Source organism: Protopterus annectens, chromosome 16.part0 (assembly GCF_019279795.1).
Source record: "Protopterus annectens isolate FY-2018-M chromosome 16.part0, PAN1.0, whole genome shotgun sequence".
NCBI lineage: Eukaryota > Metazoa > Chordata > Ceratodontiformes > Protopteridae > Protopterus > Protopterus annectens.
Window position 1 is genome coordinate 609,381,896 of NC_056750.1, and position 22,307 is coordinate 609,404,202.

Genomic DNA, 22,307 nt, shown 5'->3' on the forward strand with positions numbered 1-22,307 from the left:
ACTATTGTTCCTACTACAATGTTACCTTATGTGAAAATAACTACTATCTTGTCATAAATAAAATGCAGGTGCCAAAATGCAAACCCCAGTAATCTGACAGTTATTCTTAAGTTTTTGAGATACAAAGTCAGCAAGGTGATAGATTCAATATTATAGTCAAACAAACAAGGAAAAATATATATTTTGCTCTTCAGTATACAATATTTGTAATCACTGATAATTTACTTATTTTTATTTTATTTATATTTGGTTACTGGGCCAGAACGCTGATAACAGAATGATTAACTGCAGGTGCATCCCGGGTAACGATGAAAAGCAGCCAACAGCAAATATCAACAGAAGCACAATAGAACAAATGTTACAACAAAAGCAATAAACAGCACATATTAATAGAAGCATAGTACAACAGCTATGTGACTAATAACACATAGGTATGAATGCAAAAGAAATGTAAAAGATGTACAAAGAAGATGAGAATAGAGATAGACTGATAGTTACATGTTCCAATGGGTTTTTACAGGATGATGTTACTGATGTCTTTACAAAGCACTTCAGGATGAGAAATAGTGCCTGTGAACTGACAACAACATAAATAGTTAGTAAGGTACAGACTTAACCGAAACAGTATGGCAAAGGAAATAATCAGACAGAGAGAGGTTTTAACTAGTAGGGGGAAATTTTATATAATGTCTTCAGTTCCTGGCATTTGCATTTGTGTTGACCAATCAGGAGCATATTGGATTCTGACCTGAACTTAGGCTAGATTGTGTGGTAGGTGATATCATAATGGAAAGATTGACACATTTTAGGGATAAGTCTGAGAAGATGTGATTTGCATAATGCAATTTTATGACAGGAATTTGGAGTGAAGTTCCACCAACTGATTGGCTTATGTGGCTGTTTATTGGACTGATTGCAATGAATTTCAATGACAGAGGAGATGGGGTTGACTTGATGGAGTAGCCCAAAAAGCAGGGAATCAAGTAGAAAGTTGGATCTAGTTTCTAAGAGGGAAAGGTTCTTAAGTGCTGTAGTGGCTCTTAAAGTCAATGCCCAGGCTCTAACCATTAACAGTCAGACTAAACAATTGAAATAGGTCACTTTTCAGTGATTGTAAGCAATGGAAGGCATAGCAATAAATGCATTACACAGTTAGTATGACAAGGCATAAGTATTCAAAAAACATTCACAATTTAAAGCCATGCATTTGATGATTGAGAAGATACTTCAAAACTTAAAGAAGCAAATCAGATTTCTGTAATTATTGATGGTTTATGGAATTTTCTGGACGAGTGCTAGTTTACTGACTTAATGTGTAGAGCAGAAGAAGTGAACAAGCATACTTATCAGTAATTGGTGTCCATCTCTACAAATGCAGTTAATACAGAAACAGTCAAGCTACAACAGCGACTAAACTGAGAATATCAGAATTTGTCATTTTAATCACCATTTCTAAAATGAGACGTGTGCAAAATGTCATCCATTAGATAGATCGAAATTTCATTTCTGTCACTTTGAAGGAATAGTAATTGCCTTTTACTCCTGTCCAGGCAACACCTTCTGTATTGTCTTTTCCTGCTAAATATTTCCCATTTAGATTGGAGTTATAACAATCTTCATACCACCATCCTCCCTTATATGATGCAGCACATGCTGTATTGCGACTGTTAGTTTGATCCTTGGTAGAAAATGGCTTGTTAGAATGATATGACAGTGAATCACCTGTGAAAGAACAGCAAACAATCATTTTCATGCAGTACTGTCATATCTGGATATATCACTAGACTATGTTTTACTCAGAACTGCCAAAACAACAAACAGTATTTTACAGCACCATGGTACTGCCTCAAAAACAGAATCAGTTCAGTCTATATACAGCTGCATTAGTTTACTTATTCATTTATTCATTCATTGACAGGGGCAGGGCACTAGTCTTAACTGACCATTTCCAGGCCCTGCACAGGAAATACAACCAAAGGTGCCAAATATAAAAGTATAGGTATGTGCAGTTACTTAAGCATTTAAACAAGTAATTATAAAGCAGTTTACACACACAGTGTAAGCAGATTGACATAATAAAGCTCCTTTTGAATTACAACATACAATACTGAAACAATACCTACTTAAGACAGAAACTCATATTTTTAAGATTTTAATTGCCACCATGAGTATTTACAGTTGTATAATTTGGTGGCTACTATTTGTCCATGTGGAACAGTGATACTATGAGTAGGTCAGTAATACTTTTCCAATGTTATCTTACTTTTTTAAGTAAAGAAGCCTGACACCAGCTTTTCTTTTCTTCTTTATTATAAAAAATAAATAGCATGCAGTGTTCCATTCTAAAGCAATCAGAACTCTGATACCCAAAGGAGGGAGATGATGCAAGCTTGGCCAATCAATTTGCAGGTGTTATGCTCCTTCAAGGAGCTAAAACCCAATGAAAATTAAACTGTAGAATGACATGAATGGCCATGGTACAATACAACACCAGCAAATAGTGGCACCATGAAATATTTTTATCCTGACAGGAACCAAGATATGAACTGTGGATGGCTTTGCAAGAAGAGGAATGTTTTGCAGTGGTTGGCCAGTGACTCTTTGTTTAGGAGAAATGGAACTGAAATACATTACTTGACTCCTTATTTTATTTAATTATTATTATTATTATTATTATTATTATTATTATTATTATTATTATTATTACAATCAGACTTGGTCATGTGAAATATACACAAGAAACAAAGTAGCTGTAATTCCTGGGTACAGTGTTGCCAATAGATCAAAATGACTAATGCTGTTTGATCATTATTTTGGGCTTGCTTTGCAGGACTAGTATGACTTGCATGAATCAAGTAGAAATACTTTACCTTGGCTACACTTTTATGAAACATAATTAAAGCATATTGTTGTCACATGTCTTTTATCACAATCAGCCAACTGAAGTGCACACAGTCAATTGCAGGGTTGGACTGGGAGATTTCTCTGGATGACAGTAACCCACATTGTTGTCATTTGCTCAGTTTAAATGGTCCTTATTTGGATTTACAGAACTAGTGTGTGTGTGTTTGTGTGTGAGCTTGCGCATTTGTCTGCAGTAAGCTGGAATATGTTACTGTGGCTACTGTGTTTCTGTGTGAAATAAATCTGAAATGCATTTCTGTGACCATAGTAAGTACTGTTTATGTATCTGTGCATTAGTTAGACATATTATGAATATAGTTAGTGGGTAAGAGGTTTTCTGTGGATAAAAATGACAAAACTGCTTTCAGGATCCCGTTAAATGCCATTATTCTGTTTTTGCAAGACTAGTATGCAGTTGTACAAAATATATTGGAGTACTCTGTTATGGCTATTTTACCCCAATCCGTAATCTGAGGTATACACAGTCAATTAAATGTCTGCAGTTAACAGCTACAGGCACTGATGGATTACAGCAATGGTAATTTGAGTGGTCTTTTATGGTAGAAATTATTTTAAATGGTCAATTTTGCTATTATCGGTTAGCAAACTTTGTTTAATTTCTTTTTAACACCTTTATTGAATTATCACTTAATACATAGGCAAGCGTACAGTTATATAGAAGAAAACAGACCATGTTAATGTTTTCCTAGTTACAAATATTATACATTGCATGTATTTTTTTTTCATAACTATCATCAACCCAATATTACATAAATTGCTCAATTCCTGCCTTCCCCTAAATTTCACACCTCCTCTAAAACATTATTCTGCATGTCACAAAAACACCAAGTCTTCCAACGAAACAAAAAACAATGAAATAAAAAAGTCCCAACACAAACGTGGTTTCACCGATTTAATACACAAAACACAAAGAACCCAATGACTGAGCGCTTTCACCATAACTATGGCTTCATCAGAGTAATGTTAGTTAGTGCAAACAACATTTAAATACCCCATTCCCTAACTGCTGACCAATCCACATTGAATGACATCATCTCAAAAATTAAAAAAAAAAAAAATTGTGCTATTAAATCTGTGAAACCACATTTGTGTTGGGATTTTTTTATTTTTATTTCATTATTCTGCATGTATTGTCCTCATAATTTCCATTGTTCCTATGTAAATTGCTTCTACCCTTTTTAAAGACCCAACTTACAGTTCTTTTATCTATACCGCGGTGGTGCAGCGGTTAGCATTGTCGCCTCACAGCAAGAGATTCTCCTGTTCGATTCTCAGCTGGAGTGCCTTCTGTGTGGAGTCTGCATGTTCTCCCCACAGTCGAGTGACGCTAAAGACATGCAGGTAGGTGCAAGCATGAATGGGCCTGCCTTTGTTGAAGATTGGGCGTCGGGCTGGCAACCCGGCACCATAAAAATCCACTGCCAATCATGAGCGGACCAGCGTTCTGCTGTGGCGACCCCTAACTGGGAAAAGCTGAAAGACGTAAATAAACTTAACAGTTCTTTTATCTCTGCTACAGTATTTAATATTTCAAATACAGTGGGTTTGGACTTTGTTTTTTGGCAGCCACAAGAATTAATCTTAAGGCCTTACTATGTCTAGGCACATAAATTATTGTATCCCATCTCAAAAATAATTTCCTTAGTTACACTCATATGCTCACTCAATATTTCTGACAGAGTACTCTGTAGGGAATTTTTGAAGTCTACCAACTCATTGCAGTCCTAAAACATACATTCCCAGTTACCTCGTTCTTTCCCATCATGACTCCAAAATTTGACATCTACCTGAGGAAAAATTCTTTGGAGTTTGCTTGGCGTATAAAAATACCTGTGCATATACTTCCATGCAAAACTCCTAAATCCTTTACACTATGTTGCATGCTTGGGAGCCATACACATTCTCCCATTTGTTCCTTATAAATTGCTTAAGCAGTCTCTCTTCCCATTATTTTCTAACCACTTCTGATGGATTCCTACAGTTATTATTCAATATTTTATATGCCATACTAATTATCTCTAGTTAAGTAGCTGCTTATGCTCCAGCGTTAACTAAGTACTCTACCACAGTAGGTCTTTTATCTAGGATTCCTCTATCCCTTTGTCTTTGTCTATATTCTATCCTTGAAAGGGAAGGCAGTCTATTCCAGACTCCTCTTCTCTATTCTCTGTGCCCCTAATTGCATCCATCCCTATCATCAAAATGTCCTTTCATCATTCTTGTGTTGGCTTAGTATTTAGAATACTTTCTGCTACTTTATGAATATAATATTCTCTATGACTGTTGTTACTCTCCTTAAGGATGTGAATCCAAAACCCTACTCTCTCCTTACTTCTTGAATTTGCCCCACCAATTTCATCATCCCTTTCCACTTTAATGTATAACTTTCTGCTTATGTTATGTATACAAGTCTTAACTGTGCAGCTCTAAAATATCCCTTCAAATCAGGTAATCTTAAACCAACTTGTTCTGTCAGAAGGATCAACTTATTCCACTGACCCTTGCCCTCTCACCCTCTCAGATAAATTCCTTCAACTCTTTATTAACTATTATCCAATACTTCTCTGGTTGATAAAAATAAGTCTAAGCTGTATATAAAACTAAAGGAACTAAAAATATTTTCATTGCTTGTAGCTTGTTATCCATAACCTCAAAACAGAGCTTTCAGTTTGCCAGTTTTTGTATTATCTTTTATTTAGTATATTCCCATATATACTTATCTGCCATAACAGAATCCTTTTGATCCATACTCCTAAATACTTAATTTTATCAGTATGAGTATTACTGCACCAATGTGTGTGCATATACATAGTTTACAGCTCTAGAATTTGATTTATGCCTTCATTAATTTTATATCCTAAAAACATCTGAAACTGTCTCAAGATGTTCCACAACACTGAAATGTCATTTTCTGCTTTCACCAGTTACAAAGTAATATAGTCTGCAAATAAAGCCAACTTTGTTGATTATCATATAAATACTTCAATTTCTGAGTCCCTTATTTTCTTTGCCAATGACTGTAAATATAAACCAAATAACAAAGGAGAAAGAGGACACCCCTGCCTGATTCCTCTGTTTAGCCACAAATTGTCAGAGAGGAACCCCCCCACTTTAATTGTTGCCTCAGATCCCTCACACATCCTCCTAATTAGCCATATTATTGTATCAGGGAATGCAAATGTTTCCTTTAGCCTACTCATAAAATCCAAGCTTACTCTGTCAAATGCTTTCTTTGTCTCAAGTCCCACCACCAACAACAGTATTTTCTTACATTCTGCTTCCCTCTGGATCATCATTGTTCTATTAAAGTCAAATGTTTGCCTCCCCTCCACAAAACCACACTGAGCCATATCTATCAATGTTTCAACACATTTGCCATTGTATTAGCTATTATAGACATAAACACTTTATAATCAGGGTTTAAAATTGAAATGGGCCTATATGAAGCTTGGTCTGATGGGTCTTTACCATCTTTAGATATTTCAGCCACCACAGCTTTGTTTCAGAATGTTGGTGCTTTCCCATCTTTTAAAATACTGTTAAATAAAGCCTTCCAGATCTTTATCACTTTCTTCCTCCCTAGTTTCCAAACTTCCACAGGAATACCATCTATTCCTGAAGACTTTCCTGCAGATTAACTGTACATCATCATTTTTATCTCACCTCCTCCTATCTTAACTATTTATAGATGAGCCTTACCTGTCTCTAACCGTGGCATACTTAAGTCTTCAATAAATATTTCCATCTCTGTTCTTTGTTGATTTCCATATTTCTCTGCTTTATACACATTTTCATTACATTTCTGAAATAGCTCCAATACTTCTAGAGGATCTCTGGTTATTTTTCTTGTTATAGGCACAATAAGTTTGCCAACAACACTTTCTACTCTGTTGCCTAAGTCATTATGGTAAAATTTTTTGTGTTCTGGAGTCACTATCAAAAAGAGTTGCTTAACAGCAATCTTTCTAAACACGTGTACATTTCCAGATATTTCCCTTTTTCTCTTGCACTCCACAGTTGTGCCTCTTCTTGTTCTTTAAGATTCTCCTTATTCTTACACTTCAACCATTGGGTGCCCCTCTAAACTTCTGTTACTTCTTAACCACGTCTCTTTTTCTTTTATTTCTATCCTATTTTTAAACTCAACTTTTGTTGTATCCCGTTCAGTAGTTGTAAATTCTAAATACATTTCTATCTTCCCTAATAACTTTCAAATAGTTTCTACTACCCATTCCATAAATCCCTCTCTTTTTAACAAGTGGGGAAGGGAAGCACCAGTATCTCATTTTTTACTTCATTACCCTGCTTTTTTATTTTAGTTGTTATTGGTGCATTGTGAAACAGTTATTGGAGGTGTGTAAATGCACATGTTCCTATGAAATATAATTTCTCTATAGTCTAGCCCAGTTATTGTAATTTGGGGACTATTATGTAAATTCTCTATGAGTTCCTACAACTGAATTCACATCTTCCATATCAAGTATTTTCATAAATTACTTCAGAAGTCTTCCCTCTTTTGTTAAATTGTCCCTTCTTGGTCCCCAGACATATCATCGCTGCTGCAAATCAAATTATAGTCACCACCTATAAGTAATATTCACTGCAGAAAGTTAATTATTTCTCCCAAATTTTTCTTAAACTCCTTAACAGCAGTTTTAGTTGGAATGCAAATACATGCCAGCATAATCCTTCTCTCTTGCCAGTGGCCCCTTACTGACATAAATCTACCATTATTATCTTTTTTTCCCTCTTCAATCACTATTGGAGTTCTCTAGCAGTTAGTATAAGTACTCCCCTTTTCCTTTGTCCCTGATATGTTGTTGAATATACATTCGGAAATCCTTTATTTTCAAATTCACATGTTCACTCATTTCCAAATGTGTCTCCTGTAACATTGCTATTTGTACTCTGCATTCCTAAATATAATTCACAAGTAATCTCCATGGTATCCCTGAAGTCTCAAAACAACCCATTAAAGTGTAGTGGGTCTAAAAACAAAACAGTGTAAGAAACTTCTCTGTGTGGAAGATTTTCATTCCATATATTTCTAGTTAATCACTGTATATTAATCAGATCAGACAAAAGTAGTAGAAGTAGGGAACGTAAACTCGTCAAGTCAAAACGTAATAATAGAAAATATATAATTCTACAGCATTACTAAATATTCGAAAGTAATCCAAGCAAGGCAGGCAGTCTGTTTCCAGTCGAAAATCCTTTATTAAGTACACAGACAAGCGATCCAAGTAAAACAAAAATAGAGTAATAATTTCCTCACAAGCTTTCTAAATATATATATATACTTTTTATCAGGCATGGGAGTGATTTATTGTGCTGTAAAACAAAGTGTTATTGGTACACATGTTAAATTCACATCCCTTCCCCCATCAGTGTGACATTCGAGCTGGTCCTGCCCTACCTAGTAGCTGTCATAATAATATATAGCCCTAATGTACTTTAATGGTACATCTTATTTAACCAAATTAGTAAGTAGATTTTTAAGTCTGTGATTTTATACAAGGCAATATACTACATGGCTGGAAATATATCAACCTTAGTTCATTTTGTGATCAAAAATTACATATAAATATATACATATACATTTTGCATGTAAAAATCAGTTTCTATTTTCATAACCTATTGTTAACAAAGATCGCTTTCATCCTTCTAGACTTCTTCAGGTCTGTGTACAAGAATCCTAAAAACCTATATAATTGTATAATTAGTTAGTATTGTTATTACCATCATTTTGAAGAAAGTGGAAAAAAGAACCAGAAAAAAATAAAAATAAAAAAATATATATATGTATGATGATGCAAACAAAATATACACTTAAATTTCAAATGATTTCAAATGGTATTTAAAACCAATTTGTAGAAAAAAATAAAATACAATTAGTCATGTAAACAATGTGGCAATTTTCTAAGTTCCAGTGCACTTTTAATTGAACAGTAGTAGTTTAGTCCAGGCTTTCTAAAAGAGTTCAACTTTAATTGCCACATGAGTTCATGTTTCTCAAGAATATTCGGGATGTCTCCTTCAAGATCACCCATGTCTATGCGATCCAGGATCTGGAACTTAAAACCTGTGTCTTTTATGAAGAGAAAGGTGTTTGGCTAGTGCATTATTTTTACATCCAGAATGGATTTATGAAAGATGACATGAAATCCTTCACTTGAGTTTATTTACAGTCTTGCCCACATAGAATGCATCACATTCATTGCACTGTGCCCTGTAAATTACTTTTTTAGTGTTACAGTCACCCCCTGCACTGGTTTTAATGATCTTCTTTAAATAAGGGTAATAAAAACTATCACCTTCTGTATAAATATACAAAATGTACAATTAGTTTCACATCTTTTAGTGCTTTTCTCACATGGTCTAGGTTTAAATTCAACAAAACTTCTAATATTCCTGGCCTTCCTATAAACAAATGATGGGGCTTCACCTAAGATGTTAATCAGAAAAGGGTTTCCTGTGACAATGTCCCATTTTTCTTTAATAATATTTTTGATTCTGTGATAATCCAAAGTGTATATCAGGATGCAGCTATTTTTGCATTTGTTATTCTCTGTGGGATTACTTAACATTTTTCTACTGGGGAGGTTGTGTGAAGGTGCTTCAGTCCTTTTCAGTTCTATAATGGGTTCCAGGATGTTCTTTTAACATCTGACTTTCATTGCCTCTCACTAGAAAATCATTCTCTAAGTTGTTCAGGTTTCTCAAAAATGGTTCCATCTCTGTGGTAATTTGAGCTAATCTATAGCCTTGGATTTCACTACATTATACTTGTTTTTTGTAGGAGGTAGACTTTTACTGTGGGGTAATAAGTTAACCCTCATTGGTTTTCTGAATAGATCAGTGGTGATTCTGTTATTGTTATTGTTGGTGATGGTAATAACAATACTAACTAATTATACAATTATATAGGTTTTTAGGATTATTGTACACAGACCTGAAGAAGTCTAGAAGGATGAAAGCGATCTTTGTTAACAATAGGTTATGAAAATAGAAACTGATTTTTACATGCAAAATGTATATGTACATATTTATATGTAATTTTTGATCGCAAAATGAACTAAGGTTGATATATTTCCAGCCATGTAGTATATTGCCTTGTATAAAATCACAGACTTAATAATCTACTTAATAATTTGGTTAAATAAGATGTACCATTAAAGTACATTAGGGCTATATATTATTATGACAGCTACTAGGTAGGGCAGGACCAGCTCGAATGTCACACTGATGGGGGAAGGGATGTGAATTTAACATGTGTACCAATAACACTTTGTTTTACAGCACAATAAACCACTCCCATGCCTGATAAAAGTATATATATATTTAGAAAGCTTGTGAGGAAATTATTACTCTATTTTTGTTTTACTTGGATCGCTTGTCTGTGTACTTAATAAAGGATTTTTGACTGGAAACAGACTGCCTGTCTTGCTTGGATTACTTTAGAATATTTAGTAATGCTGTAGAATTATATATTTTCTATTATTATGTTTTGATTTGACGAGTTTACGTTCGCTACTTCTACTACTATTGTCTGATCTGATTAATATACAGTGATTAACTAGAAATATATGGAATGAAAATTTTCCACACAGAGAAGTTTCTTACACTGTTTTGTTTTTAGACCTAAATATAATTCAATGACCTTTCCTTTTTGTCTATACCTGTGAGTCAATTCACATTAAAAAGATGGAAAGTATAGCCATTTTGATAAGAAATTATTATTCCCATCTGTTATATATGCAGTATTTTTAATTGACTATTTCCAATGCTTGGGTTACATGTACCCACTAATATTCATCAGGCTGATATTTTATTCAGCTGTTCCTTGTCATCTGCATTTGAACCTAAGTGATATTTTACAAAACGTTTTATTTTAATGAAAACCCTGAAACAAAAATCAAACTCATCCTAAAAATCTCCCATAGTCTATTAACTTAAAACAAACACGTAAAGCTATGTGCATCTTCAAATAATGAAGTTTAACCCTACTAATACAAATAATTGTATCAAATAAGCAGCTGCACACACAGCCATTAACTATCCTAAAACTAAGACTATCCATGCTAAGATGCATGCTACAGCATGTGCTGCTCCTACTTACACTTGTTCCTGTCTGTTCTTGTCTTATCTTTATGCCCCTCAAAGATGTGTAAAACAGCTTTCATGATTTCAGAAAACATTAACATTTAGCATTAAAAAGTGCTGTTTTATTGCCTGCCCTTGTAGTGAATTTGTTTCCATGGAAACTTAAGAACCAAATGTACAGCCTTCTCAATACATGCCAAACATTTATTTGCCAAAGGAAAACTTTTCATGCATTCAGTGTTCTCTTATTTATTTGCTTACACTAAACACTTGTGATTGGATTCAGCCAAGGTCCTTAATTTAACCATTCTCCAATGCGAAAGTAATAGAAAACATATCAGCTCTATATATATTATAATCTGTGCACTTTTACATCACATCAGCTACTTCAACAACTCAAGAATTACAGCCTATTAACTTAAACATGCTTTTGACTGTACTTCCTTCTCTTTTTACACTGTAATGCCTACATGTCTTAAAACTAAAAAAGAAAAAAGGGACTTGTTTACTTTACTATCTTTATCACATACACCAATAACTGAAAATGCTTTAATATATAACATGAAATTTATACAATGAAATGTTTTATACAAATACTGTTAAGAACAAAAAATGTTTTACTGACTATTACTTTTTCCCCTTTTGTTTTAGTAACCTTCCAAACTTTAATGACATGAAGTTGCGTATATTTTAATTTTAACAAAAGCAACAAAAATAGTCTTTTCACTTTTTTGTGTAAATCTATATTTCACAAATGTGGTTGAGGCTTTATAATCTCACATGTATTCACTAATTTCAATATTGTTAGTCTTCTTCCTGTTAATCTCTATTTCCCAAGTACATACTCGAGTTCAAGTCTAAGGTACTCCTGATTATTCTAATCAACTTCTGTGCATGTTTTTGTTTGTCAAGCATTTTACTTTGGATCACTGGAAAAGGTTTCACTGGCAAAGTCCCTCTATGAGCTTTATCATCAGAAGAATGAGAAGCAGAGTCCCCTTCTGTTTGATGGCTCACATTTTCTTTTGGACAAACTTTTGTATTTCCTCCTTAGCCTGTTCTGCATCAAAAAAAAGAAAGCATTTTGCTCCTCCAGGCAAAAATATTCTAAAGACAGCTGAATATAGATGCTTGAATGTCACATCAGCCTCTCAACATTCCCTGATTGCTTGGATCAAGTTGTTTCTCTTCTGCCTGGTGTAGAGTGAATAATCTGGTCCACAAACACTCTACTGTCTCCACTTTTTAATACTTTGCCCTCTGTCACAGTTCTTTCAGGATCAATTATTTCTGCTGATATGACTGGATCTTTATTAATATGGGTATGGGTTGCTTTCTCATGGCAAGGTTTGGAACATACACATGATATGACCTTTCAGTTAACAAATCCTGCTGTGGCATACTAATCCAGTAGCATTTTTGTGTTTTCATAAACTTAATACAGCCTGTTCATTCCAGTTTCTCTGGGACAGCAGAAAATCTGAGGTTTTCCCAGTGTGCTCTATCCTCTAACCCTACTATTTTTAAAACATCTCTTCTTTATTTATTTATTTATTTATTATTTATTTATTTCAGTTTGATTACCGGGGGGTCCACTGGGCATTGGTAGCCCACTTTCAGTGGAGGCCCAGGGAGAAAAGCTCCAAAACAAGGAATTTCAGCAATTCAAATATTATGTTTACTAAAATGAAATCAATTAACATGGAAAGTTAATGGGTAGTCCGAATAACTAAAAAAAAAAAAAACAGGTAGTTACAACAGAAAGAAATACAACAATTTCAATTTTTAGTTTGGTACGAAAGGCATCACATGAGTAATACATGTTTTACTATGTTGTTCACTAACTGTAATATGTTGTACACTAAATGTAATACTTTAGAAAGGAATAAGAAGCAGAGTAGGAGGAGGTTAGTCTGGGGCGAATGGAGTAGAAAGCTTAGGGTTTATAGGCAGAAGAGTGCAGTTGCAAATTCTGTTTTGAAAAAGGTAGGAATGAAGCTGGTTTTTGAAGTTATTTAGGTTGGTACAAGTCCTAAGTGACAAAGGCAGGGCATCCCATTTTTTTAGCAAGGGTAAAGGATAAGAGAAGCTGGCCAGCAGGGCGCTGGGGTTTATTAACAGTGATTAGGTTTTGTTGAGAAGATCTAAGTGGTCTGGGGGGGTATAGGGGAGTAGAATGTAAGAAAGAGCAGGGCAGTTAGAGGGGTTTTGAAACAGCTTGAAGGCTGTGGTGAGTTGGAGGAGGTTAAGTTGATTGGGAAGTTCAAGCCAGTTGAAGAGTGAAGGGAGGAGCAGTGATGTGAAGAAGATTTGGCGTTAGTTGCAAATCTAGCGACTTTGTTATAGCTTTGTTATATATGTTGAGGAGTCTCACAGCCAGCCTTTTCTTAATTTCGACCTCTGATTTTTGCAGTTTTTATCAGTTCATTCGAATAGCTGTTTAAAGCTTCTTCCATTTGTTTTTCTTGTTTTATTTGAGTTAATATCCTTCTACAATGTCCTGTTTATTTTAATCAGCTCTGAGCACATTTGATTTTTTTTTCAAGATTACTGGAAGTCACGTCTTGCACCAAAGCTGGAGCTTGAACTGCTTTTTGCTAAATAGCCACAGGATTTTCCCAGTCAGTGTCTTCTCTATACCTTTTCTAGCTGATTTTCTTTCAGACTTTCTAGGTTTCTTCTTTGCTAGCATCTAGGCAGTGTGCTTATTAGCCAGTAACTCAATTTACTAAAAATGGCAGAGTTACTGGCCCTTATCTCTTGTTTTTTTTTCACACTGGGAGAGCTGAAATTAAACTGTTGATCAATGTGCAGTCATCCTGGAAGTCCAAACATTGCTTAATTTCTTTATGGATATACAAGCCAGCCATCTGGATTACAATAGTATGCATTTCTGTAAAATAAGTTGAAATACTTTATCATTTTAACACAGTACATATGTACATATTTATATGTAATTTTTGATCGCAAAATGAACTAAGGTTGATATATTTCCAGCCATGTAGTATATTGCCTTGTATAAAATCACAGACTTAATAATCTACTTAATAATTTGGTTAAATAAGATGTACCATTAAAGTACATTAGGGCTATATATTATTATGACAGCTACTAGGTAGGGCAGGACAAGCTCGAATGTCACACTGATGGGGGAAGGGATGTGAATTTAACATGTGTACCAATAACACTTTATTTTACAGCACAATAAACCACTCCCATGCCTGATAAAAAGTATATATATATTTAGAAAGCTTGTGAGGAAATTATTACTCTATTTTTGTTTTACTTGGATCGCTTGTCTGTGTACTTAATAAAGGATTTTTGACTGGAAACAGACTGCCTGTCTTGCTTGGATTACTTTAGAATATTTAGTAATGCTGTAGAATTATATATTTTCTATTATTATGTTTTGATTTGACGAGTTTACGTTCGCTACTTCTACTACTATTGTCTGATCTGATTAATATACAGTGATTAACTAGAAATATATGGAATGAAAATTTTCCACACAGAGAAGTTTCTTACACTGTTTTGTTTTTAGACCTAAATATAATTCAATGACCTTTCCTTTTTGTCTATACCTGTGAGTCAATTCACATTAAAAAGATGGAAAGTATAGCCATTTTGATAAGAAATTATTATTCCCATCTGTTATATATGCAGTATTTTTAATTGACTATTTCCAATGCTTGGGTTACATGTACCCACTAATATTCATCAGGCTGATATTTTATTCAGCTGTTCCTTGTCATCTGCATTTGAACCTAAGTGATATTTTACAAAACGTTTTATTTTAATGAAAACCCTGAAACAAAAATCAAACTCATCCTAAAAATCTCCCATAGTCTATTAACTTAAAACAAACACGTAAAACTATGTGCATCTTCAAATAATGAAGTTTAACCCTACTAATATAAATAATTGTATCAAATAAACAGCTGCACACACAGCCATTAACTATCCTAAAACTAAGACTATCCATGCTAAGATGCATGCTACAGCATGTGCTGCTCCTACTTACACTTGTTCCTGTCTGTTCTTGTCTTATCTTTATGCCCCTCAAAGATGTGTAAAACAGCTTTCATGATTTCAGAAAACATTAACATTTAGCATTAAAAAGTGCTGTTTTATTGCCTGCCCTTGTAGTGAATTTGTTTCCATGGAAACTTAAGAACCAAATGTACAGCCTTCTCAATACATGCCAAACATTTATTTGCCAAAGGAAAACTTTTCATGCATTCAGTGTTCTCTTATTTATTTGTTAACACTAAACACTTGTGATTGGATTCAGCCAAGGTCCTTAATTTAACCATTCTCCAATGCGAAAGTAATAGAAAACATATCAGCTCTATATATATTATAATCTGTGCACTTTTACATCACATCAGCTACTTCAACAACTCAAGAATTACAGCCTATTAACTTAAACATGCTTTTGACTGTACTTCCTTCTCTTTTTACACTGTAATGCCTACATGTCTTAAAACTAAAAAAGAAAAAAGGGACTTGTTTACTTTACTATCTTTATCACATACACCAATAACTGAAAATGCTTTAATATATAACATGAAATTTATACAATGAAATGTTTTATACAAATACTGTTAAGAACAAAAAATGTTTTACTGACTATTACTTTTTCCCCTTTTGTTTTAGTAACCTTCCAAACTTTAATGACATGAAGTTGCGTATATTTTAATTTTAACAAAAGCAACAAAAATAGTCTTTTCACTTTTTTGTGTAAATCTATATTTCACAAATGTGGTTGAGGCTTTATAATCTCACATGTATTCACTAATTTCAATATTGTTAGTCTTCTTCCTGTTAATCTCTATTTCCCAAGTACATACTCGAGTTCAAGTCTAAGGTACTCCTGATTATTCTAATCAACTTCTGTGCATGTTTTTGTTTGTCAAGCATTTTACTTTGGATCACTGGAAAAGGTTTCACTGGCAAAGTCCCTCTATGAGCTTTATCATCAGAAGAATGAGAAGCAGAGTCCCCTTCTGTTTGATGGCTCACATTTTCTTTTTGGACAAACTTTTGTATTTCCTCCTTAGCCTGTTCTGCATCAAAAAAAAGAAAACATTTTGATCCTCCAGGAAAAAATATTCTAAAGACAGCTGAATATAGATGCTTGAATGTCACATCAGCCTCTCAACATTCCCTGATTGCTTGGATCAAGTTGTTTCTCTTCTGCCTGGTGTAGAGTGAATAATCTGGTCCACAAACACTCTACTGTCTCCACTTTTTAATACTTTGCCCTCTGTCACAGTTCTTTCAGGATCAATTATTTCTGCTGATATGACTGGATCTTTATTAATATGGGTATGGGTTGCTTTCTCATGGCAAGGTTTGGAACATACACATGATATGACCTTTCAGTTAACAAATCCTGCTGTGGCATACTAATCCAGTAGCTTTTTTGTTATTTTCATAAACTTAATACAGCCTGTTCATTCCAGTTTCTCTGGGACAGCAGAAAATCTGAGGTTTTCCCAGTGTGCTCTATCCTCTAACCCTACTATTTTTAAAACATCTCTTCTTTATTTCTTTATTTATTTATTATTTATTTATTTCAGTTTGATTACCGGGGGATCCACTGGGCATTGGTAGCCCACTTTCAGTGGAGGCCCAGGGAGAAAAGCTCCAAAACAAGGAATTTCAGCAATTCAAATATTATGTTTACTAAAATGAAATCAATTAACATGGAAAGTTAATGGGTAGTCCGAATAACTAAAAAAAAAAAAAACAGGTAGTTACAACAGAAAGAAATACAACAATTTCAATTTTTAGTTTGGTATGAAAGGCATCACATGAGTAATACATGTTTTACTATGTTGTTCACTAACTGTAATATGTTGTACACTAAGTGTAATACTTTAGAAAGGAATAAGAAGCAGAGTAGGAGGAGGTTAGTCTGGGGCGAATGGAGTAGAAAGCTTAGGGTTTATAGGCAGAAGAGTGCAGTTGCAAATTCTGTTTTGAAAAAGGTAGGAATGAAGCTGGTTTTTGAAGTTATTTAGGTTGGTACAAGTCCTAAGTGACAAAGGCAGGGCATCCCATTTTTTTAGCAAGGGTAAAGGATAAGAGAAGCTGGCCAGCAGGGCGCTGGGGTTTATTAACAGTGATTAGGTTTTGTTGAGAAGATCTAAGTGGTCTGGGGGGTATAGGGGAGTAGAATGTAAGAAAGAGCAGGGCAGTTATAGGGGTTTTGAAACAGCTTGAAGGCTGTGGTGAGTTGGAGGAGGTTAAGTTGATTGGGAAGTTCAAGCCAGTTGAAGAGTGAAGGGAGGAGCAGTGATGTGAAGAAGATTTGGCATTAGTTGCAAATCTAGCGACTTTGTTATAGCTTTGTAATATATATGTTGAGGAGTCTCACAGCCAGCCTTTTCTTAATTTCGACCACTGATTTTTGCAGTTTTTATCAGTTCATTCGAATAGCTGTTTAAAGCTTCTTCCATTTGTTTTTCTTGTTTTATTTGAGTTAATATCCTTCTACAATGTCCTGTTTATTTTAATCAGCTCTGAGCACATTTGATTTTTTTTTCAAGATTACTGGAAGTCACGTCTTGCACCAAAGCTGGAGCTTGAACTGCTTTTTGCTAAATAGCCACAGGATTTTCCCAGTCAGTGTCTTCTCTATACATTTTCTAGCTGATTTTCTTTCAGACTTTCTAGGTTTCTTCTTTGCTAGCATCTAGGCAGTGTGCTTATTAGCCAGTAACTCAATTTACTAAAAATGGCAGAGTTACTGGCCCTTATCTCTTGTTTTTTTTTCACACTGGGAGAGCTGAAATTAAACTGTTGATCAATGTGCAGTCATCCTGGAAGTCCAAACATTGCTTAATTTCTTTATGGATATACAAGCCAGCCATCTGGATTACAATAGTATGCATTTCTGTAAAATAAGTTGAAATACTTTATCATTTTAACACAATCAGGCATCTAAAGTATACACAGTCAACAAGATGACTGTGGTTGATAGAGAAAGACATTGATGGATTATAACAATAGCAGTTTTGAGTGTTCTTTTATGACTGAAATGTTCTGAAATTTTTGAGTTTGCTGTTATTGATTGGCAAATTCTGTTTCACTTCTTGCTGGAAAAAATGTCCAAGACTACTCAAATTTAAAACAAACACAAATGAATTTTGATTTATTAAACAATGCATATAATTTAAAATAACCTGCAAGATAAGTACCTAATGGTACATTTAATCATTGTCTTAAAAAAGTAAGGGAAGCTCATTGATTGAAAGCTGCCCAGAACCCAAGAGACACTAAATCTGCTACTGTTCACTTTCATAGTTGAAAAGCAAGACTTTCTCTAGATATTGAGAGCTCTGACCTATGACTCTGCTCTTGCTTCACCAACATAGTTCAGTGAACCTCTTGCACATTTTTTCCTGCACCCACCTTTTGGTCAAATTCAAAATCCCATCCATTTTCACTTGTAAACAAGACCTGAAGGCATTTAATCACCTCAGTCTGACATAGCTTACCTTCTTTAATCTATAAAGACCAAACATTTGAAGTAGTCTATCTCTGTCTTTCCCATTTATGCACCATGTGGTACATCAGGTAATGAGCACCTTTCAGTGCTTGTTGTTGCTGTAGCAGTTATAAGTTTTATAGGCTCAGGTTATTATCCCAAGGCCCAACCCTCCTTGGTAGGTGCATCACACACACACACACACACACACACACACACACACACACACACACACACACACACACACACACACACACACACACACACACTCACACCTAGAGCCAAGTTAGAGTGTCCAATCCACCTTCCTACATGTCTTTGGAATGTGGGAGGAAGCCAAAGCACCTGGCAGAAACCCATGCAATCTGTGGGAGGACATGCAGACTCCACACAGAAAGCACCCCAGCCGATAATCAAACTGGAGAACCTTTTGCTGTGAGGGAACAATGCTAACTGCTACACCACTGTGCTGCCCATTTGAAATAGTGGGACTCTATTATTGTATCTCAGACTTGTTTAATATTAGCCAGTATCAGCTGGGTTTCACCAATTTTTAATTTAGAAAACTCACAAAGCATATGAACATAAAATAAAACAAGATCCATCTTTGGCAACACAGCTGCAAATGTTTTATTCTATTTGACTTGACACCAATAATTTGGTCTAAATCTTTGTCCCACCATTTTGGTACAGAAGAATGAAGGCCTAAATGTGCCCCAGATAATCTTTGTTTGACTGGCAGCATGGGTGCTAGGAGGAAGAGGGGGGATGAGAGTGATCAGATTCTGCTGACTCATCCATGTTTGTGGGAGGAAGGTGGCTGTGGTTCACAATTTGTTTTAAACCTATGAGGAGCACTCAGTGTTATACCCACTGTGAATGAATCTACTGAACACACACTGCCCAACAGTGCACAGCATTATCTGGGAAAGATATGTGGGTCCACTCATGTTTCCATTGGATTGTAGCACACAGTGGCATTCAAGAGGGTTGCTCCAGGGATTAATTACTTTAGTGGCTGGGAAAGGAACTTTCTGGGTCTGGCAGACTGACCTGCCTCTTGCCATTTGTCTTTCACCTGTCTGGGGAATAAATGGTTTGATTTGTAGCTCCAGCCAGGGAACATGCAGACTATAGGGCTCTCAATTGGGCTGGAATCTCCTTGGTTTCTAGCCAACCAATGGAAGAATGGATCTCTGGGGCAAAGGAAGTTGAGCCACTGGGCAATATTAAGTAAAACAAAAAAAAAAGAACTGAGTCGCAACCCATGCACCACAAATACAGCAACCAAATGGCACACTGTAGTGGAAATAATTCATACTGAGATCACTGTTCAGTCCAAAAGTCCAGGCTTGTTTTTATAAGCTTTCAGAAAAAAGTAAGTATAGGTCAAAATAAAAACAGTGAGACATAATAAAATATTCTAACTCTCTGGATTACTATTATGAGTTGTTTTAAAATGTATAGCCTCAGGGTTAGTAGCAATGGCATTTGTAATGTTTCAAATATGTTCTTATGCACATATTTTAACTTGTTTAGTGATCTGTCCAATATACTGCAAGTCAGAAAAATAGCACAAACAGTATACTTCTGCTCCTGTGTGCCCATCCTGCTGAATGGGCCTACAGTAATGGCGATTAATGAAGTGCCTAACAGAAAATTCCTTATACCTACAAATGGAAAAGCCTCTGCATTGAGAAGCAACACTGTAACCTACATATTCTGGAAAATATCTGTCTATTATTCCTATAGGATTTTTTTTGGAGTAGAATTAACAACAGTGCCCAACATATCAGTTGTAATGATATACCAATATTTTGTATGACTGTTTTGTCATACTGTACACAAAAGGAGCATTTGAGGTAGAAAAATACACATAGTTCTTGCTTCCTGATGAAAATTCCTTCTACACACACTCCACAAGTTGGGTCCATATTGACTATCAACCACATGCCAAAGTACTGCTCCAAAATATTCTTACAATATTTCCTTTTTTTAATTTCTCCAAGTCTTTGGAGTTTCTAATACTATGACGGGAATGGACCCCATTCCAAAGTCAAAGTACAATTAAAGTTCATGAAATTAGTATTGTATCAATCTTTGATGTTATCAAGCCAAAAAGGAGAAAAAACTTGGTAAAATGTCACCAGTAAACAGAAGCACCAAGCCAAACTGATCCAAAGCAGGATGCTTTATTGTACACACGAAAAGCACATAGGCAGAAAAAAACACATAAACACTCCCAAATTTTTGTGTTTTCATAAAAAAATGTCAGATGCAAACCCATTCATGTGATTAATGACTACTTTTATAGTCACATCAGTTTAATATATCCAATAGCCAAACAGCACTAATCAAATATTAAAGTTTATCTATACAGTTATTTCACACTCTAACCATCCCACTAAGTAAACCACCTTATTTAATAGATGAGTAGCCATGAAACCATAAAATGAATATTGTTGCAGTATTGTTAAAAAGTAAATAGCAAACAGCAGGAAAACCCTGGCAATTAACAGCCCAGTGCAAAAAGTATGAAAATGTATCAAAGCAAATCACCAAGGCTGATACATGGCTGCATGTAATTCTACACAACTCCAAATATGAAGAAAAAGATCGACTTTAATCAGCATGAAACAGGACAGCCTTGGTGATTTGCTTTGATACACTGTTAAAAACTAGCTAATCTAAAATCAGGTTTATTTAAAAAAACACAAAAAATAAATAAAAGAAATAAAATTCATTATATTACAATTCATTATTTATGGCTACTCAGCTATTAAATAAGGTGGTTTCAGTGAATTGTGCTCAGGCAACTGATTTTCAGTGAGATGAGTTTTCAATGAAATGAGTTTCAGTGAAGTGTGTTCTCAGTGAAAGAAAGTAGACCCATGTGTGTATATATATATATATATATATATATATATATATATATATATATGTGTGTGTGTGTGTGTGTGTGTGTGTAGATATAGATAGATATAAATATATATGGTTTACTATCAAAATTCTGCTAACCAGGTTTGTGAGGAATGACCTACTCAAACCGAAAGGACAAAAATGTACACACTGTTCCCACACAACAACGAACACAATAATGTTGATGATGTCGAAGTGGACATTTTCCAACATACCTTGACATCTGGAGATGACCTACACATGTTTTGCAGGGGGGCAAGCCCCTGCACCTCGCACGTGGGGGGCTGCACCCCCTGATAATTATATATTCCAACTCCAAGATTGCACTACAATGAGGAAAAGGGTAATTTTCCTGATTCCCTCTGCAGTGCAATCCAATTGTAAACAGCGATGGTCAAAGCCACGAATGCAAGCTATGTTCCGCCGTTCTGGAGGCAATGTAATTTCAACTCGGTACTTTAAACTTTTGCACCTATAGCCTCAACCATATGCCCAGCGATAAGGTATGTTTCACACATTTGATAGTAAACCTATATATATATATATATATATATATATATATATATATATATATATATATATATATATATATTTACACATACATATATATATATATATATATATATATATATATGTGTGTGTGTGTGTGTTTGGGCATATTTACTCTAATGTTTTGAATCTCTTTTCTTTAAAATAGGTTTTAAGGGAACCAAATTATTTAAACAAGGAAAATGTCTAGCATCCAATTCTAATATAAATTTTCCCTTGGATAATATATAATAACTAAGAATATCATCACCATGTGGGTTTGGAAAAATCAATTGTTTTGGAGCATTTATGATTCAATGGGAAAATGAATGACATC

The 22,307-nt window shown here is 34.7% G+C and overlaps 1 protein-coding gene across 2 annotated transcripts in view; it reads right to left on the bottom strand.

Annotated features, from left to right (window-relative positions):
• Positions 1-214: 214 nt before the first annotated feature.
• The window catches only part of LOC122790307 (ficolin-2-like), a 272,987-nt gene continuing 250,894 nt past the window's right edge, over positions 215-22,307 (bottom strand). For both annotated transcript variants that reach the window (XM_044057825.1, XM_044057824.1), the window contains one exon: positions 215-1,722. In XM_044057825.1, coding sequence (XP_043913760.1) covers positions 1,484-1,722 — 239 coding nt within the window. In that variant the 3' untranslated portion in view covers positions 215-1,483. The remainder of the gene's footprint in view (positions 1,723-22,307) is intronic.